At 38.3% G+C, this 22,335-nt stretch overlaps 3 protein-coding genes across 3 annotated transcripts; 1 reads left to right on the top strand and 2 right to left on the bottom strand.

Moving 5' to 3' along the window:
- Positions 1–475: 475 nt before the first annotated feature.
- NaPi-III (Na[+]-dependent inorganic phosphate cotransporter type III) lies at positions 476–11,764 on the bottom strand. The gene is made up of 10 exons (XM_028309964.1): positions 11,598–11,764; positions 10,616–11,202; positions 8,900–9,145; positions 8,041–8,223; positions 7,795–7,950; positions 7,216–7,709; positions 6,742–6,962; positions 5,355–5,540; positions 4,257–4,403; positions 476–2,106 (listed from the first exon to the last, which is right to left on the bottom strand). The coding sequence occupies exons 2-10, from the start codon at positions 10,806–10,808 to the stop codon at positions 2,016–2,018; spliced, it is 1,917 nt and encodes a 638-aa protein (XP_028165765.1). The 5' UTR covers positions 10,809–11,202; positions 11,598–11,764; the 3' UTR covers positions 476–2,015.
- Positions 11,765–14,878: 3,114 nt separating this feature from the next.
- On the top strand, positions 14,879–19,728 carry rho-7 (rhomboid family intramembrane serine protease rho-7). Its single transcript, XM_028309955.1, has 9 exons — positions 14,879–15,054; positions 15,278–15,470; positions 15,656–15,781; positions 15,965–16,127; positions 16,376–16,471; positions 17,220–17,344; positions 19,029–19,130; positions 19,241–19,338; positions 19,500–19,728. Exons 1-9 carry the CDS (start codon positions 15,008–15,010, stop codon positions 19,594–19,596), a joined length of 1,047 nt encoding a protein of 348 aa, XP_028165756.1. The 5' UTR covers positions 14,879–15,007; the 3' UTR covers positions 19,597–19,728.
- A 488-nt stretch (positions 19,729–20,216) lies between these two features.
- LOC114356663 (S-formylglutathione hydrolase) lies at positions 20,217–21,935 on the bottom strand. The gene is made up of 3 exons (XM_028309956.1): positions 21,664–21,935; positions 20,768–20,987; positions 20,217–20,542 (listed from the first exon to the last, which is right to left on the bottom strand). Exons 1-3 carry the CDS (start codon positions 21,756–21,758, stop codon positions 20,360–20,362), a joined length of 498 nt encoding a protein of 165 aa, XP_028165757.1. The 5' UTR covers positions 21,759–21,935; the 3' UTR covers positions 20,217–20,359.
- Between the last annotated feature and the right edge of the window lie 400 nt (positions 21,936–22,335).

Raw genomic sequence — 22,335 nt, forward strand, 5'->3', positions numbered from 1 at the left:
GTGGTCTTTAAAGCTCTAAGTTTAAATACCACGCAGATGCATAATATTAAAACATGCTTTGCTTTTCTTTGTAACTGATAAAATATTGAGATAAAATGTTGTTTTTAATAACATTTCACTGTTGATGCGTATTATCTCAAAAACCCGATCTTGAAAACTGGTTTTTGGTAGAAAGATTAGGTATTTGTTACTGTTAACTCTATCATATGAATATGATGCAACTAGAATTAATGTTAGTTAAAATATCATCTACATTCCTAACATATGACCAAAACAAAGGTGTCTATCAAAAAATAAGATTTTATAATTAAAAAAACAACTGTTGACCAAATATTATTAGGTTATTAGTCTAATAATCCGCTTTCCCTGTGTGGCCCATTAATCAACTTTCTCGAGGGGTAATTAAATTAAAACACATTCAAACTATCCAATGTTTATTCAACAATATTAGGTAGTAAATTGATTTCGTTTCTACGTAAGTTGAATAGTGTCTTTAATAACATAAAAGGTACATAAGTAGAGTACAAAACTAAACTGGTAAGTACAATCTTAGGTACTAAATAAAAGCATAAAAACGCTAAGGTACAATCTATGTTTGATTTGGTCGATATGCCAGATAGAAAATATTCGCTAAAAAGTACTAAAAGGTCAGATCACATTCTATTAATTTTAACTAATAGGCCATTTTAGTGAATTTTACCAATTAAACGTGCACGTTAGAGTTAACATTGAACATTTTACCTGATACCGACTACTTCCAACGAAATTACATCAATCAATCGACTTGTCTGGACGAAACCTTAAACACCTACCTACTTAGTGATTTAGATTTTAGAATAGCCAAAATTCAGATTTTGAGCTAAATTAACTTAATTACATTTTCTATGGCACATTCAAAGAATTTTTGGTCAGAAATATAAACTACATCACAGTTTCACATAAAAGCTAAATAAATATTCCAAAACAACATATGTAATTATAGTTGCAAATAGAAAGATAAATGACATGAAGGTAGATTTGTACTTACAAAATAATTTCGTAATTTTTTGAAAAAATGACATTATAATTTCATGGTAACTACCTACATAGTTGCTTATTCCCAACGAGTCACACCCAAAGGTGTAACACTGTACTCGTTGGGAAAAAAATCCCATCCAGTCACACATTAAATATCAAGGATATTACGAAATTTCATTGTAAAGATACAATGTACAAAATACATTTAAAATCGTAATAATTAAGTTATCTAAACTCACTCACTGTAAGAAAATACAGGTTAACAAGTATCTAACGGTGTGACTGGCTGGGACTTTTTTTTTTCAATTTAATTGTAACATTGTTACTCCCGTGTGACTCGATGGTAACAAGCTATGATGACTGTAACCAGGAGGCATATTTTGAAAGCTTTAAAATCCAATTCATCGACGAATGTTACATGTTACTCACAAGGAGGTACCTGCTATAGGAAAATATTAATTAATACCTTTATACGTAGCAAAGTTTTCACATACGACTATTGAATTCCTAATAATGCTTCAAAAATAATGTCTTGGAGATTCAATTCAATATCAGTCCTACATTTATCTCCTTATTTTAATAACATTTTGACGTTGTTGTTAACAATTATTGTGGTGCATTTAAACAAAAAACAATCACAAAGTTTGGCATCGATTCTAAATCCACCTGATAAAATCACAAAATTTCGAAAATTTACATATTATGTCTTCTCCTTAGCGCTTTGAGATAATTTAAGTAATGATGGTGAAGTACGTGGCTCTTTGGATATTTATTATAACTAAGTAACATTTGATGAAAAATAATCACATTTGCTTGTAACTTACTCGTACATACCGATTAATACATACATAATTAATTAAAATTAAAAGTATTAACAACGTAAAGATAACTTAAAGCCGAGCTAAACGTTGTAAAAATAAATAATAAACACGTGAAATGCGTTTGCGCCAAAACACAATTGTACTACCCTGCTTGCGAATGATTAACAGCCGCTTACACTAAACAGCGAAAGCTTCCAACGCCAACATCGATAGGGCCGCCATACCAGCCACGGCTGGCACCGTCACCACCCACGCGAATATTATGTTCCTGGAACAAAAGTACCATTACATCAATGATCAATCGATCCATCAATAAATTGGGCCGGTGACGAAAGTCTTTATTGTATCAAATGTTTAGCAATCATGATTAAAGTCATAACTAACTACAGACAGGCACACATCGTCACAATATCTCTACTTATGTGTCACAACCATGCCCGTTCCATCAACTTTGATCCCATAAATTATCTTATTCACATAAATTCGTATCTATTTGATGGAAAATAGAAAGTAGGGGAGACTGGGTACGGTTGAAACAAAGGACGGTTGAAACAGAGCAAATATCTCGTAAACGGTTCCGCGGGGAGTGAGGGGTCCTAGGGGAAAAAGAAGCGGAAGACAGATCCGAACACGAATTTAGTGCCTAATAACTTCCTAACGCGTTGACGTTGTGTATAAAACACCATTTTGTTTTTTACTACCCAAAGTAAGTATTTTTCTTCAGACATTAACGCTTATACTATCTGTTCTTTTTATGTGAAATGATCAGATTTGCGTTTGCGATTATAATGAAGCTTGTAGAATAAGGGACAGTAACTATTTTTAATGTGTGATTATTAATATCGAAACTATAAAGTATATTTTACCAAAAGTGGGGTTGGGGACGGTTGAAACATTTTTTATGGGTACGGTTGAAACAGAAAATGTATTAATGTTTATTTTTTGTTGATGCCGAGAGTTTGGGTAAGGAAGATTTCCAGGTAGGAAATTGACTTGGTAAAGCATAAGAGGAGGTAAAAGCTGGAGATTCACTGCGGAAAGCGGCGGAAAAGTATGGTTTGAAAAAAACATTAAGATTTTCGTAAACTTTCTTTAGAAAGTTAATAATTTTTTATTATTAATGTTTATTAGATGTGGAAATATTATTTATTTTATCGTATCTGTTATTTTTTTAAATGTTTACTACTTATCAAAGGCTAATTAATGTTTTAGAAATATTAAATACTTAGACTGATTAATGTCGTCATGTGTTGCCATAATTTTAATATTCGTAGTATTAATGATAAACAAAACACGTTTTATTGGTAATTATTGTATTATTTGTATGTATTTCAACAGACCCCAATCGCTGTTTCAACCGCCCCTGGCATGGGGACGGTTGAAACAAAATTTCTTTTTTTTTTAATTTCGTATATTTCTAAAAATAGTAACCCGGGAACTATAATGATACAGCCATATCATAGCTAAAACTTCAAATTTCAATTTCACGTATCGTAATCGTCACTTGGTTATTAAACAACAAAATTATAGACAATAAAAGCAAAATTGTTTCAACCGTACCCAGTCTCCCCTACGACATGGTGGAACCCACGGCGACAAAGGTAACCTTGCAGTAAGTGGTAATTTCCTGATTCCCGATCTCATTGAGACGTTTGCACGCCACTTTAAGTGGCTGAGTAATCATACTCAGGATCTTCTTGTTGAGAGAATAGTAACTCCCTCTAAAAATGATCCCCAATACGTTCACTGATTCATGAACTGTATTCTCGGTATTCTTTATGAACCCTGACTTAAATGACAGTTCGGACCTTGCAGTTCTCGAGAATTGAAAAGTTTTTGGAAACTGTTAGGATTGTTGACCTATGCCCAGGCTTGTGCCTGTACTATAATCCCTTTGGTAAAAATATGTTCACTCATTACAAGTCACCCTGTATTTAAGACTCTCCGGAGACTACAGTCTTTTAGTCGGTCGAAAGTTGGGCGCGATTCTAATTTGTATGAAGGATCGGCCGATCCAATGTGCACACTTTTATACCATGTGTCCATACTGACATGTATGAAAGTGCGCACATTGCACCGATTTGGTATCGACAGATTCTTTATACAAATTAGAATCGGGCCCAAATATCGGCCGACTAAATTCCGGTGGTCTGCGCCTAAGCTTACTTCGTTCATTCGTTTCAGCCAAATGACGTCTACTGCTGGACAAAGGGGAGGCCTTTGTCCAGCAGATTTCATTTGGCTAAAGGCCCAAGGTTTTCCATAATGAACGGTCCTGCGCTGCCCGCATCCAGGCTTTTCCCGCGAGCTTTACCAGATCGTCGGTCCACCTAGTAGGAGGCCTGCCCACGGTACGTCTTCCAGCCCGTGGTCGCCACTTAATTACCTGAGAAGAAAACAATGAGTCATGGGCCTCACCTGAACAGACTCCAGTCAACAGCCTTCTCGGAGAAGTAGCCGACGCAGACCACGGAGCCGACCTTGCAGTGCGTGGTGGACACCGGCAACCCCGCCTTGCTGGCCACAAGCACCGTCAGCGCCGCGCCCAGCTCGATGGTAAATCCGCTGGAAAGTATCAAAGTGTAAAGATGCTTGTGTTTTAAGAATTAGCCTAGGCCTGGAACCACCGACTTTTAGATGTCCGATAGTTGGGCCCGATTTTAATTTATATGAAGAATCGGCCGATACCAAATCGGTGTAATGTGCGCACTTTCATACATCTCCATATTGATAACAGCCCGACTTAACTATCGGCCGACGAAAAATCGACGGTCTGCGCCTAGGCTTAATGTGCGCACCTTCATACATCACCCTATTGATAACAGCCCGACTCAACTATCGGCCAACTAAAAATCGGTAGTCTGCGCCTAGGCTCAGCTCAGAGTGAGTTCGATTTTTATTTTTGTTGTCATGTTTTTTGTCGCATATGGTCTAACAAATTCTATCTTCACTTGTTTGTGGACAAAATATTGCGCAGTATGATGTCTGCGTGCAAATTAACAGACTAGATGTAGCGGATGCAAGACGGCTTCCACGAAAAAAAGGTGCGTCATCGCTATCATGCGACCGGCCGTTTGGTGTAGTGGTTTGAAACAGACTACCACAGAGTACATTAGAATATTCAGACTAATATGCCGAGAGGTCCCGGATTCTACTCCCGGCCGGGCAGAAATTGAAATGATGAATTTTAATTTCTGTGACGGGTCTGGGTGTTACTATGTTTAATATGACAAGCATGTTAGTGCTTACTTTGGGGTTATATGTTTTTTTTTAATATTATTATTAAATAATAACTCATGCAGATTATTTTCTGAGCAGATAATATTTTTTCGTACGTTCGTTCGTGGCTGAAACGAACGTCAGCCAAATGACGTCCACTGCTGGACAAAGGTCTCCCCCAAAGATTTTCATAACGATGCGCTGCCCACATCCAGGTTCTTCCAGCGACCTTCACCAGATATTTTTTTATGCAAGATATTTCTTCATTAAAAGGAAATTAAAGAGTAGGCATCTTACGTATCCGGCGTGATGCTGGTAAGGTCTTCGCCCACGGTGCGGATGACGCGCCGTCCCCACAGCCATAGGCCTAACGCGATGCCCACTCCGCCGAAGACGAGGATGGCCAACGGAGTCTCGGCCTTGGCGTGCGCGCCGCCTTCTGAGTACAGCAGCCATAGAGCCACGAGGGGACCGATCGCGTTGCTGAAAACAAAAAATCAACGTTCGGGTGAAAAAAATACCACATCCTCGCAAAAGGTAAACGAGTAGGTAATTTTCCAGAGCTGAAAAATTAGTTAGTTAATTGGTGACGTCTAGGGACATTTAAATCTATAATGTATTTAGCAAGTTTTCCAGAGCTGCCGATATTAATAGCTAACTACAATTTTTTCTTTATACTAGAGGGAAGCCTGATTGTGAGCTTTTAATGTGTTTGTGTACCAATATACTTGTTTCGTATTTTTATCATGCATCGAAAACATTTACGACCCCGAGACCAGCTAATAAGTTTACAGTGGCGCCCAACGTGGGGCGCATAATCCTCAAAAATTACAAAAGTTCCAGAAATTATTCAAAGTAGAACTGGCGGGGGTGGGCTGCAGGCTCGTAACAGGGGCGCCGCGCTGGAGTTGGGCGTTATGGCCGGTAGCTTTGTGGTGCGTAGGTACCTGACGTCATTGCCTCCATGCGCAAACGCGCCGAAGGTGGCCGTAAGCACTTGTAGGAACGAGAACAGCTTCAGCGTGTCTGGAGGGGGCGCCGGCGCCGGCGCAGGCGGGGGTGGGGTGCAGGCTCGTAGCAGGGGCGCCGCGCTGGAATTGGGCGTTATGGCCGGTAGCTTGGTGGTGCGTACCTGACGTCATTGCCCCCATGTGCAAACGCGCCGAAAGTAGCCGTCAGCACTTGTAGGAACGAGAATAGCTTCAGCGTGTCTGGAGGGGGCGCCGGCGCCGGCGCAGGCGGGGGTGGAGTGCAGGCTCGTAGCAGGGGTGTCGCACTGGAGTTGGGCGTTATGGCCGGTACCTGGGTACACGTACCTGACGTCATTGCCCCCATGTGCAAACGCGCCGAAAGTAGCCGTCAGCACTTGTAGGAACGAGAATAGCTTCAGCGTGTCTGGAGGGGGCGCCGGCGCCGGCGCAGGCGGGGGTGGAGTGCAGGCTCGTAGCAGGGGTGTCGCACTGGAGTTGGGCGTTATGGCCGGTACCTGGGTACACGTACCTGACGTCATTGCCCCCATGTGCAAACGCGCCGAAAGTAGCCGTCAGCACTTGTAGGAATGAGAATAGCTTCAGCGTGTCTGGAGGGGGCGCCGGCGCCGGCGCAGGCGGGGGTGGAGTGCAGGCTCGTAGCAGGGGCGCCGCGCTGGAATTGGGCGTTATGGCCGGCAGCTTGGTACACGTACCTGACGTCATTGCCCCCATGTGCAAACGCGCCGAAAGTAGCCGTCAGCACTTGTAGGAACGAGAATAGCTTCAGCGTGTCTGGAGGGGGCGCCGGCGCCGGCGCAGGTGGCGGCGGGGTGCAGGCTCGTAGCAGCGGCGCCGCGCTGGAGTTGGGCGTTATGGCTGGCAGCTTGGTGGTCCGCGCGTCGCAGTCGATGCTCCATGCGCTGCCTTCTGGAGCCTGATATGATGTATCAATCAATAGTTTTTAATAGAATTCAAATTACGAAGTATAGCTAGTTTCTCCCGCGGCAAAGGTCGCGTGGGTTTAGATCTATCTCAGAAAAGTCTTTATTGCTTACACATCTCCTGTTTGAAAACAGCTTAACTACAAAATTTGCTTCTGTCGCTATTATTTGAAAAGGAGGGGTAGGCGAAATTATATTCGAATTTATAACATTCGTATGTAGAAACAACAGATGATGCAAACTGACCTTGTCCACCCTAGGAGGAGGCGTATCGAATTCTACAGTAGTCGGAACTACTCTAGCAGCCGCAAATCGATCGAATTCTCCACGTGCAATAGTGTCGCATGATCCGCCAAAGAAACCGTTCCTAGAATCGTAGCTCTCGCCCATGCCTGCCAACTGGGACGAGTCCAAACTTTTACAGCAACTAAGGGTTTCATCTATGTACTTTAGAGTATTAATTTGCGGATCAGCGTCAATCAGTTGCAGCCGAGACTTGTTGGGTGGGCTTAAGCTCCTTGATAAGATACTGCAGTCATCCATGGTGGCTAGTAAAGCGCGGTTTCGTAAGTTCATTTCTTTGACCCCTATGGAAACCCTGTCGGCATCACTCAGGGTCACCATTTCAGCGCTCTCTGCTATAGCTTCTAGAACTTTCCCATCTTCGGAGAGCAGCGACGTTGGACGTTGAGGGACGCTAGTTTTATTAGAATGCGTTGGAGTATTGGCTGGCGTCGTTTCTGAAACCGATTAATTACTTGGTCATGTTTGATAGTAAATTGAGATCAGAAGGAGCACAGAAAATTAGACAAACAAGAACCTTACCATTCGATAATCCTAAAGTAAAATTGACTGGAGTTGCTGAGAGTTTCTTACGATAGTGTGGAACTAGAAACGCACGCACTAAACCTGCGATTATCACACCCAGCGACACTGATGCTAACAATGCTCCCCACAGTGGAATTTTATCCATTCCCAATACTGAAAACAATAAAAAACACTGCTTAATGAAATTCAAACGGAAAAAATCAAATTCATGTTCTAAAAATGTTTATTAATGTTGTGACTTACATTTAGGTCCATCATGCACCACGCTGAGCACGTTAATAGCAATGGTAGCCCCGTAAAAGAATGGCAGCGCCCGAAGACCGACAGTGAGGGGCTGGGGAGCTCGGAGGATGAACCGACGCACCAGCCAGTACAGCGCTGCTGACACTGTCCCGCTCAGAACAGGTGAGATGAACCACGATGCCACTGGGGACCGTTTACAAAATTATGAATAAGTAGAAGGTTGATACGTAATTTTTCCAATTAATCTCCTCCACCTCCTTGGACAAACTCTCACTATTTTGTAAAAAAAAATATACTAGATACTCGTATTTCTAATCTCCCACTGTATTCAATGTTACATAATTAATTAATATTTGTTACTTATACATAGTTATTTATTTATGGTACGTGGATGGACGTTGTAAGAAAATAAGATCGTCAAGTAAGTAGTCTTCGCATTAACTTCCAAAGAGACTGCAGATAAATTAGGGTCATTCGGGGTAGGTACGAACAGTATTAGTTCATTAGCCACTGACGATCGAGTTACCTCTAGGCTTGGTTGTTTGTGCCATTAGTATTCCTAATTGAGTAACGTACCTACAACATTAATTTGACTAATGAACTAATTTACAATTGCACCTAAGCTTCCACGCTTAAGCACGTCCATGATTTCAATTATAGTTGAATTTTCCCCCGGGAGTGACTGGTAGCGTCCCTCGTCCCCCTCCCGAGAATGACTACATTTACTACATAAATAATGCAATGGTGAGGATCGAGAGATAGGAATAGTCCTGTAAGTCCATCTAATAGAGCTCGTTGTTCACACAGCATCAGTTTAAAACAATAGACCTAACGTCCGTCTGAGAATTGAAGTACTCACCAATAGCTCCAAGCGTAGACCAACGCACTCCAATAGGGCCTTTGGCAGTTAGAGTGAACCCCACGGTAGCGCCCACCACGGAGTGGGTGCCAGATACTGGCAGGCGTAGGGCAGTGGCCACGATGAGCCAAGCTGCGCTGGCAATGAGCGCGGCAAGGCACCCGGCCGCCAGAAGGTGTTCGCCGCCATCCGTATAAAGATTCACGTCGAGGATGCCCTTACGCATTGTATCGGACACTTTGTAGCCTTGAAAAAACATACAGTCGATTGAGAATCTACATCTTTTTTAAAGTCGGTTAAATATGAATGAATTGGTAAATAAAATAAAAATTAAAGTACATATGTATTGCTTCATATGGGAGCATGGCTCTCTTGACGGCAAAGCTTATTGTAAAAAAAACGCTATGTTGCGGCAATCTTTATAGTGGTAATCTACTTAGAAAATAAATAAAATAATTAAATGTTAATCTTGCATTATTATTACTGTAAGATCCGTTTTGCTAGAACAGAGTTTTATGTCAATAAGTTGAAAGACTCTACATTAACTTATTTTCGAGATGTATTTTTTCTAAATACAGATATTATTATCCATATAAAAATTTCCCTATTATTGTCCTTAACACATCACTTGTCTATGTGCGTCAGTCGTCTTGGTATTAATTATGTAATCGCACAGGATTGCGTAATTCTATTTACTAAAATTTCATAAAGACAATGCAGGCAATCATCGTACGAATAAATAGAAAAAACTGGCAAGTGTAAACAATAACTGCAGAAAACATTTCCAATTTTCCCACTCAATTATTAAATCAATTAGAATCATCAATACTAACTAAAAAATCATCTTTGTTTCTTGGTTACTTTAAAATACGTAATAATGTAGGTCTCGTGTAAGTAAACAACTACCGCCGTTGTTAGGTACACACGTGAAGTTTGTGTAAACTTTATCACCGGCGCATTGCAACTTGCAACTAGCAAATAGTGGAGCTTTCAGAAATAATGATGTTTGTCAAATGAAACAAGCAGCCTAGGTTCTTATAAACCCTTTTAGGTTTTATTATTTTTCACGCGTGTGTGGATCAAATCGAAAACTAATTAAGTACCAAAAATATGTTTCATTATTAGATAATTCCCCCGGGACAAACTACACTCGCGAGCAAAAATATGGAATCACCCTATTTATTCCGAGCGATCATAAGAAATAAATGACTAATAGACGATCAATAAAAATGGTACCATTTTAAAGGTGATATTATAAACTTTAAATTGATACCATAGATACATACAATACATAGTCATTCCGTTCTTAAGACCGCTCGGAACACAGAGGGGTGATTCGCACTCTAACATCTATAATTTTTTTTTAAATCTTTGGACAATTTCACACAGCGCCAGCTAGCCCCAAAGTAATAAAATAATTAACTTCATCAACCAATAAAATTAACTTTTTAACTGAAAATAGGCACGTAGTGATCGACCCATGTCATTCCAGACACCGAATGGCGACTCTAGGTCTGACGTAGACATTGATGGACGTAGATCTACTAACTTCAGTCTTATCTAGAATACCTACCTACTTTTATGTTTATATTTTATGTAGTAGGTAGGTACTTAATGTAATACATAATAAGCAAATGGATGATTAGAAAAGAATACCACAAGAGTCTTTCATTTGAATGAACTGAACTGAAATTAAAAATAATAAATTTCACTTACCAATCAACACTGCCCCAGCAATCTCGAAGATGGTCGCGAGAATACACGCCTGCGTCAATGTCAGCACCTTGGAGCCAACACTGGTTCCAAAGGAGTTGGCCACGTCATTGGCGCCAATGCCAAACGCCAGGATAAAAGCCACCACGAAACCGCATATCACCAACCATAGCAAATCGTCAGAGTATGGCTCCATTTCCAATTCGTTACGGAAATCAGAGTTGATCGAGTCCTAAATAGCACCTAATTTAACGACATTTTTTTATTATTTTTATTTCAATATAACAGATAAGCTTCGCTTTTGTCAACACAGTTTCTGTAACAACAATCCTTTCTCCAAACAGGAGACAATCGAAATATTTATCGCTCCATATAAAAATAATAACTATCTTATTATACCCTAAGTAGAGAATAGACAAAATTCTAAATACAATACCGACAATAATTACGCTTCCAAAAGTAATTGTTACAATGTTGAATTTAAAATATTAATTAATTTCGAAAGCTTTGTATTGTGCGTCACAATGTTTGGTTTTTAAAAAGTTTTTCGAGGCGGTGGTGCGGTTCTAGTGATTTTGGCTCCAACATTTCTGAAAAGAACATTACACAACTATCATATAATATCTCAAATAAGATAATGTTTCTCTTATAAGATAATTCATTGACTTCATCAATCATATGGACTAGCAGTGACCACATGGTCCGAATTATATCGATTTGCCGACGCCATTATAGTGGATTTCGCGCTAAAATTAACGTTTTACACACAATTGACACTAAATTGAATAAAATTCGTCGTTACATCATCCTTATTATTCAATAATTCACCATCCTTGATCATCTGAGGCACTAATTAATGAGCACTTGCGTCACTTTTTTATTATAGCCCTCCTTGACATGAATTTTAATGAGAGGAGGACGCTTTTCTATAAAAATTGACCACTAAGATTCCCACTAGGAATTGAAACGTTATGAAGGTACTCACTTTTGTACAATATAGGATTTTATGGTCCTAACCGCTTGTTAAGGGTTAAAATCAAGAGGTATCTATCGCCTGTAGCCTCTCAGCTGTAGACTGAGGTGACGGCCGTAGCCGCGTCGAAGCGAGCTCTACGGGCATGCGCGAACAAGGGTCACCCCACTCCGTGGTACCCCCTATTATGTCGCAAGGCACAATAAAAAATGTTTGTTCTATACCAAAAGAACCCCTAACTTGTTATAACCGGCTTTTTAGGGCTGTGAACTATATCCGTCGCCCATGATAACGTTGATGGATGATCGCCTAGAAGCTAACAGTTGTACCAGTACTTACTCTCCTACTTACCTACTTACAATTTTACGCCATGTTCAGTTGGAAGCAATTTATAGCATACATATTAAGTAACTATGTTTTTAAGTATGAAAAGTAGGTATAGGCACCTATTTATTTGTTTATTATTTTCTTAAAAAACATAAACTCGTAATAACTTCACATAAATCGTATGGAATACAACTTCATACATTATCGAACAGGTATACTCTAGGTAACTAATAAGTAAGTACCTAGTGCGTAAGTTCTTGAGCTTGGGCTTTATCAACCCTAGGAAACCTCGCGGGCTCAACAGCGGGGCGCTGTACCTAAGTTGAAGGGGAAATAGCCATGGTGTTTGAAGGACAAAGAAGTACCATTTCTATACGATTGATGTACGTAGGTAATATGTAGGTAAGTACGTGTTTGCTCAACAAAACAATCTCGATTTAATATGAAAATGATTTTATTAGTGAGAAGACAACATACTTATTTCGGAATTTCGTGACTTGTGTAATAATAATCCGCCCTGGAAATGAACCCGTAACCACTTAATGTTTTATTCTAGTCGTTTCGCTGCCTTACTGTAAGTAGGTACATTCTTTTTTTTTTATGCATAACAAAGCAGTTATTTGACCACAATCGCACCTGATGTTAAGTGGGATGCAGTCTAGGATGGTACATATCTGCCAAAGTAGAGCTTCATCAGCCTCTGGTGAATGAAAGAAATGGGTTGCTTCAATCTATTATACAAAAATGAATCGCAAAATGTTCAAAATGCAAAAAAAACAACGCGGCAACGCCTGGATCAATTTTTTTTTAATGTTCCTTGAAGTCCAACTGGCAAGAAAAATTCGAATAATATCCGGGAAAACCCTAAAAACAGCCTTTTTTCACGCGGCGGGTGAAGACGCGGGCGGAAAGCTAGTAATCAAATAAAATTGAGTTAGAACTTTGTTATTTTAGATCACGCACGAGAAAGAAGACTGCATGCAATGTTTAATAATAACGTTTCGTTTCACTGAATACGATTTTTTAATTTTCATTTTCTTCCGTTCTATGTAAAAAAAAGCCTATAGTGTAGTGACAGTTTTGTTTTGACAATTCAGTGCAGTGTTTCCACATTGAGGGGAAATTCCCCTTTTGAGGGGAAATTAGGGTCAAGAGGGGAAAGAAAAGGGGAAAGACTATAAAAGGGGAAATTGCGGGAAATCGTAGATAAATCCTTTCGGAAGTAATGAGGGTTTTCGCGTATGATAAATGATGGCTCTAGCTGCTACGATTGGTGAATTTTGACAGTATCTATCAATGCTATGCCAAAAATATCCAATCATGCAGCACTCGGACGGACCTCACAAGTCACGCCTGCTTATTGCCATCTAGCGGATTTTTCATACACGAAATCTTTTATTATTTATGGACTCTACCGTGGACTAGTGTGTTACCGTATGAAAGGAACTGCGACAAGCGACAACACGAGCAGGTGGCGTATACTTACCCTTATTTCAATTCTGTTTGAGGCCTAAAATATTATTCTGTGCAAAAATGTATGCGCTGACAGCGTAAACTAATTTGGAATAAAAAATGAGTACACAACTCCAAGTTTTTATTATATTTCTGATCAGTCTGTAAATAAAACACAAATCGTTTAGTTATATTTTATTCATGCTAAGTCTAATTTTTTTAGATTCGCTTGCACTTGCATTAGACTGTACAAACTTGAGGTGTGGTATTTCTAACTGATTTTTCATTAGTTGTACAGAAGTTGTTCCCGTTCTTTTCAAGCCAGATTTTACACAGAGGATTGATGCAACCGTTTCATTATCGAGCCTATTGCGTTTATCTGTTTTGATATTTTTTAGATCACTAAATAATCGTTCAACAGCAGCATTCGAAAAATCTAATTGTTCTTTCTGATCCTCGACATAACTAATGGACTGAAAACTCGTTCCGGGTTGAAGTTCATAAGAGCATGTACTAGTGCCGGGTCTTTCGGATGAGCTCAGAGGAATATTTTCTTCATTCTGAAAAATTATTGATAGGTTTAGCAATCGCCATTCACTCAAATTTAAATTCCTGTAGCAATGTCAGGCAAAAATTTATTTAAAATTTTTCCCCGACTCAAATCAAAAAACCAGTTGGCAACATTCTTAGCACTTCAATCTTATCTTAACAATGATCGAAGGAATTAAACTTTTTTAATTAAAAAAATTTTTAACTCACCTGGATTAATTAATTAATCCAGGTGAGTTAAAATTCTCGGCCCGTGATATTTCTTAAATTGCGATATATTATATCGCATGAAAACAGTTTTTTTTTGTATGGAGTTTCATTCGATATCCGCCATGTTTTTTAATATCGAAAATCCGAGAATAAGGCTCCTGTGGGGTGAATGGTAGTACAAATCTTTGCCTACCAATCAGCTTGGACATAAAAAAACAGTTTTTTCATAACATAACCTAGATATTTTTCATAACATTCTAACCTAGATTTTCATTGTGCACTAAATTATATACTGATTAATATAAAAATGGAAGCACAAACTTACCGATTTTTTAGCAGCAGTATTTATTAGCCACCGATCCATTTCTTTTCACATTAAACAACCGTCGCAATAAATATTTCTAGCTGTGATTATTTATTTGAATGGATCACCACCGTACCAAGACCAACCACCATAGAACAAGTAGTACCAACAGTAAGGAAATTGATAGCTAGTGATGTGCAGCTATATCAAAATAATAGTAGTAATCTGCAAAGTCGACTGTCGATGATTTTGTTGACGAATTTTGTGTAAATAATAATATTAATACAATAGACTATAGAAGAAGAACGATAAATAAACTATAAATTTTAGGTTTGGCGTGTGGTGTCAAAACTACAGCAAAATAATTTTTGAGGGGAAAAAAGTCCGTAGAAGGGGAAATCTGAATTGCCGTGTGGGGAAAGGAAATCGTTCTAGTGGAAACACTGATTCAGTGACATTGACACAAAGTATGTCATGAATTTGAAATTTCGTATGAAAATTTTGTAACTTTTCCTCACCCTAATTAATTCAGAAAATGTAACGTAGAAGAAACACAATACAAGCAATTAAATTTCATATCATGTTCTGCAGAAATGTTTGGTCGGCGGTGGAGTTGACGAAAAGTTGGTAAGCTTACCTCTAGAACTAACCTCTATTCATCATCTGATTGCAAAACAATAAAATCTTATTAGTTCATTTCGTTTAATATGCGATTATTATTAAATTACAATATCAAGGAATGCCACGACGACTGGGTTGCGTTTAAAAATGCCGTAAATTAGAAAATTATTTGGAATGAAATTAAGTAAACACTTATTAATCTAAGAGTAAACAACATGCAATGTTTCAGCAAGCCTGTGTTGCTGAACCAAGGCCGCATCTCCTTCGGTCATGCCCGCATTCAGTTCCGACATTCGTTCCAAAAAGCCAAGCGCAGTGTGCGGCGCGCGGCCCTGGAACCAGATCCACTTGAACACTTAAGGATTGAGTCCGGTCCTTTAAACGCAAAGGGCTTAGTAAGACCCTTCTTCTTTGCTGTTGGGGTGAGTAACAGTGCCTTATAATTTTCTACAAAATGTAATTTTAATCCTAATTTATAATTTAGTAAAATAACAGATGAATCAAAGACAGAAAGTTCAATTGCTACAACACAAATAGCTTTAAACTGGATTATGAATTACACAAATTGATGGTTTATTGATTATTGCATTGTAACACATTATTGCAGGTATCTGCTGCCAGTCTTGTGGGCTGTGTGATCTGGGAATATGAGAACTTGCGGGCACACTCAACGATTCTCAAGAGACCGGGGAACTGGCTGAGTGCCCAACAGAAGAAACTTATGACACATTTTGTGAGTATAATAGAGAAATATTAGCCTATAAAAATATTAACAATTGAGACTTTTAAAAAGAATTGAAAGTATCTACATGTATAGGCATCCTATTTACTTGCGCAACTGCAACAAAAATGTATAATCTGATGTGCTGTTTGTCCTACATTTTCCTACAACTAACTGAATAAATAAACATTACAGAAATCTGAGCCAGGCCCTATAAAGAAATGGTGGAACTCTCTAAGAGAAAGCGAGAAGGTGTTCTACCCTATCCTAGCTGCGAATGTACTGGTGTTTGGAGCCTGGCGGGTCAGGTCCCTCCAGCCGATCATGGTTAAATACTTCTGTTCAAATCCATCGGGCAGTAAGTATAATTATTGTACTTCATTCACTAATTTATACTATGAGGCAAGTGTGACAATTTGTCACTGACAAATATGATCAATCATACCTGTAAATAAATTATGTACATTTTTTTTCTTAAAATTATAAACCCATGAATAGTTATATTTTAGCAAATAAACTTTTGCCCATATTATGGGGAATAAAATAACTGGAATGTTTTGTATACTGTATTAATTTTTAGAGGAATTCAATTTTAATCATTTTCAGGTGCAATATGTTCACCAATGCTGTTGTCTACATTCAGTCACTATTCAGCCCTACACTTGGCTGCAAATATGTATGTCCTCTACAGCTTTATGCCAGGTAATTGAGTATCTATCCTATTTTGGCAACATTTATCACATTAGTTCTATAATATAAATACTAACAATTAAACCAAAGGTAGCACCCATTTAAGGCCTTCACTCAATAATCTTAAAAAATCTGGACAAGGCTTTTATTGAACCCTTTAAAATCCAATATTGCCCAAATCTATATAATAAAAGAAAGTCGTGTTAGTTACTTCGCTTATAACTCAAGAACGGCTGAACCGATTTAGCTGAAAATTGTCAGGGTACCTCCCTAGAGCCAGGAGAAGGACATAGGATACTTTTTATCCCGTTAGAAATAAAAAAAAGTCTGCTTATTTATTGCCATTAAGGCGGAACAAAGTTCGCCGGGTCAGCTAGTATTCCTATAAAACCCAATCGAGCTAACTGCGCATCTCGCTGGAATGCGACTCTCCCTCCCACTTGCTCGCTCACCTCCCCGCGTTCGTCCTGTCCGTACCAGAGCGTCGATGTGACGTCACGGCTGCCTGGTGCGCAGCTAACTCGACCAGAGCCCCGATTACGGTAATTTTTAACGTCAACAATCCAGACACGCTTCTCGATTCTGCGATACGATTGGTCGTTCAACAGCGTACGTCAGCTGTTTTGACCAATCGTATCGCAGGATCAGAAACGCGTCTGGATTGTAGACGTTATAAAAGTTACCGTAATCGGGGCTCTTGTTGTGAAATACTAACAGTAGAGTAGTAGAGTCTAATATGCTATCATATTTTTTTCAACAGCTGCAATAGCGTCATTGGGCAAGGAGCAGTTTGTGGCCATGTACTTGAGTGCTGGTGTCATCAGCAGTTTCTCCAGCTTCCTATACAAGGTGGTCTTCAATCAGCCTGGCCTTAGTCTCGGCGCGGTAAGAAATACCACTTATTAATTAATTTGTTCAGGAAAAATCCCAAAAATATGGTTGACACAAGCTGCGGCGACAAATTGTTGATACATTTACTGGAAGCTCAAACAAGAGTTGCTCAGTATTCGTCAATACTTTAAGAGATGTATAATTATAGATTATATAGCCCATTTTATTTCGTTCTGACGGACAGTACAGTAACAGATGGCGCTATGCGCATTTACTTCGCGCTAGTAGATATCGCATTGCATCCTAAGGACATGTTGTCTGAAGCTTGCTACAAACTGAAGTGTCGCAACATTACGGCTACTTATAGTCAGGCAATTTTATAAAAATGCATCTCAAGTAGGCTGATAATCCATAGGCCTCAATAGTCTGTTGATCTTTTGTCAGCTACCTACAATCTATTATCTACGCACACAACGACAATGCGTACCCAACCGGTCTGCGATCGCGGTCGAACGTCGAGTCTTTCGTCATCGTAGTGCGCACTCGCTAAAATAATGTTTTGTACAATATCTGAAAGTGTTGTGAATGCTTATACTAAAACGTTTGTTTTTATTTGTATAGAGAACAATAGTGTCTAGACAAACCTAAAGAGGATTTAGGACGCTATTTGGATCAAATATGTAATTGCTCAATAATGAATAATAAATCCCAACTAATATTATAAATGCGAAAGTAACTCTGTCTGTCTGTCTGTCTGTCTGTCTGTCTGTCTATCTGTTACGCTTTCCCGCTTAAACCTCGCAACCGATTTTGATGAAATTTGGCATAGAGATAGTTTGAGTCCCGGGAAAGAACATAGGATAGTTTTTATCCCGGTTTTTGAAACAGCGACGCGCGCGATAAAGTTTTTCTGTGACAGACAAAATTCCACGCGGGCGAAGCCGCGGGCGGAAAGCTAGTAAATAAATAATCCGATCGAGCTAACTGCGCACCTCGCTGGAATGAGACTAGCTCGCACTCGCACACCTTCCGCGTTCACCCCCGTCCGTACCAGAGCGTCGATGTGACGTCACGGCTGCCAGATGGGCAGTTAAGAGCGTTTACGCCGTTTGGCGCAAAAACAGTACTTTTTCAACTCGTTACAATCATTAACCAGTAATACTACAAATATGTTATAGGCATAAATAGTTAGGCAATTTCGTCGTCTAAATAGTTAATTGAGAAAATATTGCGATTAGTTTAGTATTTAAGAATTCTATCAAGATAAGTCCACACAGGTTTTGTAAATTTTCACTTTAGCGTCAGTTTACAAGCTGAAATTTTTATAAAAATACTGTGAAAACGATTTAACTAGATCCTTGGGCAAATAGTTATCTGAGAAAATTTTTAGATTTAAGCATTTTACAATAAGAAATCACAAATCAAAAGAACGTGAAATACCCAAAAATCAATGTGATTTTTTCACCAATATTCTTCCTTTATTCAACATAAAAATAGCTTAATATAATAAAACAACATCTTCTTTAAAATATTTACTTTGAAACGATATTTAATTCATTGTTATTGTTTTGCTATAAACATTTGAAAACTATTAAAAAACGCCGCGCGCGAATCATTTCCAATGATGCCCCTTGAAACGCCGCGCTTCGCGTAAACGCTCTTAACTCGACCGGGTTGTATTGTCAGTTCCTTCACCTCTTGTCTTCTCATAATTAATAAAAGTGTACTTTGTTTTCAGTCGGGAGCAATCATGTCGGTGCTGTCATACGTGTGCGTACAGTACCCCGACACCAGGCTTAGCATAATATTCCTGCCTATGTATACATTTGCTGCTGGCACAGTAAGTAGTTATTACCTATTCAATACACTCAGTAGTGGACATAGTCTTATTTCAAGTTTCAAGATATCTACGCAAAAAAATAATTATTTATTTTTGAAATTTTATTACAGGCCATAAAAGCTATAATGAGCGTGGACTTAGCTGGAGTACTCCTAGGATGGAAGTTCTTTGATCATGCAGCTCATCTTGGTGGAGCTCTGTTTGGAATGTAAGTATTGAATACCCCAATTGGTGCCGTGGTTTAACATAGTTTTTCGACTCGCGTATACCTACCAAATAATAATTATCACACTTTGCCCATTGTGCAAGAAGAGGAGACTTGATGTTATTATTTTTGTGAATATTGACAGTTTCTATTATTGTTGACAGAGCGTGGTGCCACTGGGGAGGCACTCACATTTGGGCGAACCGCGACAAGTTCCTACAGTATTACCACGCGCTCAGGAGAAGCGACACTGGGAGATAGTAAAATATGTTGTAAGAAAAGTGAAACAAATGTATCTATGACAAAACTATAAGACAGATTTCCAAAAGTTAAGCTATTTTTATCGCTGTTAGAAATATACCTTTTTAGCTTTATAAATGTTTTGTGATTTCATCGTTTGTCTTGTTTTTGAAATCCCTTCTTTCGTATGATGATCGCAATGAATAAAAAATGTACGATACATACATTTATTTTACTATAAATTAAAAAATCGAAGATAGGAAAAACGAAAAGCAAGAAATGCGTAAATAACTAAATTTTCACGCATTTTAAAGTCCTAAATAGCTAAATACTAAATAAAATAGTATAATATTCTTTAAAATATCTAGTCTACCATTAAATTTCCAAGCTTCAGAAGGGGATAACCATGATAAAATAAATAATTGGTGTCAAGAGGTTAAGATAGATTAAAAATCTAGTCCTGTTGTCTCCCCTAGCCAGGGGGGACAACAGGATATCGAAATCCTGTTGGCTCCCCTAGGGGGGCCAAGTTGGGGGGACAACAGGACTGCACCAAGATCATCATTACCTAACCATATTTTATCTAAATGCTACTTCATTCACATTAAACTTCAAAGTTAGGTATGTAATGAAAAGAAAAATATTTATAAACATAGTAATATTATTATCTCTTAATGTGACAAATATTATTTACAACAAAAATATACGTAAATACACTTTAAAATGCATGATTTGTAGATTAGTTGACCAAGTCAACTTTTTTCACAAGTGCGCGGCGGTTTTTTTAACTTTTGAGTATCTTTGCATGGAAATCAAAGTGTTCTCCGATGAATGAAGAGATGTAGTAGTAGGAATGATCGTAATCCTCTCGCAATTTGAGTATGACTGGCACATTAACAGAACGGCAAGCCTCCACCAAATTTTCAGGAAGCAGTTGTTTCTCAATGTAAAATTTGTCCCCAGCTCCCTGAAACATTACATTATGTTAATTGATAGGATACTAGTCATATATGTGTCAACGTGAAATTGTGAACTCTGTCAGTTTATAATATAACGCGTTAGATTGTAAACTAACAGTGGGTTAGGTTAGGTTAGATTGAAATTTAACTACGTCAGATTATAATCTGACGGAATTCACAATTTTACGGTGACATGTGTATAAAGTAAGTTATGTGAAATTTAAAAAAAATACCTGGTCTATGAGCAGAGTTAGTGGAGGACCGTTGTACTTCTTAACCAATTCTGTAGCATCCCACTCAACCCATTTACTCTTGTCTTCACCAAGATATCCAGAGAAAGCCTTCTCTCCCCAGGGACATTTAGTAGGATTACAAATTGGTGCAAATGCACTGACTGATTTGTAAAGGCCTGGGTTTCTTAGGGTAGATACAAGGGCACCATGACCTCCCATACTGGAATAATAAAATAAATTAGACTAAAAGTAAACACTAGATCAATCAATATTTGTGCAAACCGTTTGTTAGTCATATACCTACCTCGAAATCAAAAAATCCTTGTAGCTTTTCACCTATTCGCATTTCACCGTGATAGCGTTTTTTGTTGTAGCGTGTAATATCGGTAGTATATTTTGTTACTAGCATATATTTTTAACAGATTTTTACAACAGTAGCAAATTTTGATGTAGCATGTATTATCAATAGCCTATTTATTAAGCCTACAGGCAGGAAAGTAAATCTACTATGATTTTTTTATACAATTGTAATTAGCTTTTAAACTATTATGTTGCATTTTTTACTATAAAATTATCACTTCACGGGATTTATTGCAACAATATCTATTTTAACGGTAAATAATATTCAGTCTGCCCGCGACCATGACTCGTGCAACCGAGCCGAAACGTCGGGAGGGTAAATATTATTTACCGTTAAAATAGATATTGTTGCAATAAATCCCGTGAAGTGATAATTTTAATTGTAATTAGCGATCAAAAATTATACTACAAGAATAAAAATCTATTCAGAAATTTTGATATCGCGCCGAAATGCGAATAGGTGAAAAGCTACAAGGATTTTTTGATTTCGAGGTATACGACTAACTAACAAACGGTGCAAACATAATTTCCAATACCTATGTCCCATGATCCCAATTCTGTCTGGGTCCACAACATTGCTGAAAGCTATTTGTACGAGGTCATATAATTCAGTGTTCAAGTAACTGGCCATCTTGTAGTTGTTTGACCATGGCTCCTTGGTGGCATCAAGGTAGAAGCCAGCACTAACACCGAAATCCCATGATTCATCATCACCAGGCACCTTCACTCCCCTAGGAGATGTGTCGGGTCCCACAACAATAATTCCATGCTCAGCAGCATATCTGAAACATTAAGAAAATGGCAAGTAAGAAAAATTCTACTATGTAAATTACATACATTTTTTGGTAATTTTTATTTCTCTAGGCAAAATCCAACTACCAACAATCAACATAGACCTTTTGATATTAGACTTTAAATTCAAATCCAAGATATGGCATAAATAATAAATACAATTAACAATATAATTGGTAACAAACCAATGTACCTATAATACATAACAATAAAAATACATTATTTGATAAACATTGTTATGTAACATTACCCTACAATCTTATCTCTACTATTATTTTAAATTCTTGATTACTTTTATCTGCTTGATTTGTTACAAAATACATGATTGGTATAATGAGGATCAGTACTGTTGTAGAAAATTCAATAAAACTAGTATCTACGTTAATCTTTAAGACATAAGAAAGATATATCTTTTT

Source organism: Ostrinia furnacalis, unplaced genomic scaffold (genome assembly GCF_004193835.3).
Source record: "Ostrinia furnacalis isolate ACB-3 unplaced genomic scaffold, ASM419383v2 OfSCF2847, whole genome shotgun sequence".
Taxonomy (NCBI): Eukaryota; Metazoa; Arthropoda; class Insecta; order Lepidoptera; family Crambidae; genus Ostrinia; species Ostrinia furnacalis.

What these genes read in the sequence shown, in the direction of transcription:
- LOC114356663 (XM_028309956.1), bottom strand. Translation starts at nt 21,758, where the DNA reads ATGGCCAGTTACTTGAACACTGAATTATATGACCTCGTACAAATAGCT. An exon ending in ATTGGGATCATGGGACATAG is followed by an intron (nt 20,988 to 21,663) that starts GTATTGGAAATT and finishes TTATTATTCCAG; the next exon opens with TATGGGAGGTCATGGTGCCC. An exon ending in TAACTCTGCTCATAGACCAG is followed by an intron (nt 20,543 to 20,767) that starts GTATTTTTTTTA and finishes GTAATGTTTCAG; the next exon opens with GGAGCTGGGGACAAATTTTA.
- NaPi-III (XM_028309964.1), bottom strand. Translation starts at nt 10,808, where the DNA reads ATGGAGCCATACTCTGACGATTTGCTATGGTTGGTGATATGCGGTTTC. An exon ending in TACTTTAGGATTATCGAATG is followed by an intron (nt 7,710 to 7,794) that starts GTAAGGTTCTTG and finishes AATCGGTTTCAG; the next exon opens with AAACGACGCCAGCCAATACT. An exon ending in ACCAGCATCACGCCGGATAC is followed by an intron (nt 4,404 to 5,354) that starts GTAAGATGCCTA and finishes GATACTTTCCAG; the next exon opens with CGGATTTACCATCGAGCTGG.
- rho-7 (XM_028309955.1), top strand. Translation starts at nt 15,008, where the DNA reads ATGTTCTGCAGAAATGTTTGGTCGGCGGTGGAGTTGACGAAAAGTTG. An exon ending in AGAAACTTATGACACATTTT is followed by an intron (nt 15,782 to 15,964) that starts GTGAGTATAATA and finishes TAAACATTACAG; the next exon opens with AAATCTGAGCCAGGCCCTAT. An exon ending in ATACATTTGCTGCTGGCACA is followed by an intron (nt 19,131 to 19,240) that starts GTAAGTAGTTAT and finishes ATTTTATTACAG; the next exon opens with GCCATAAAAGCTATAATGAG.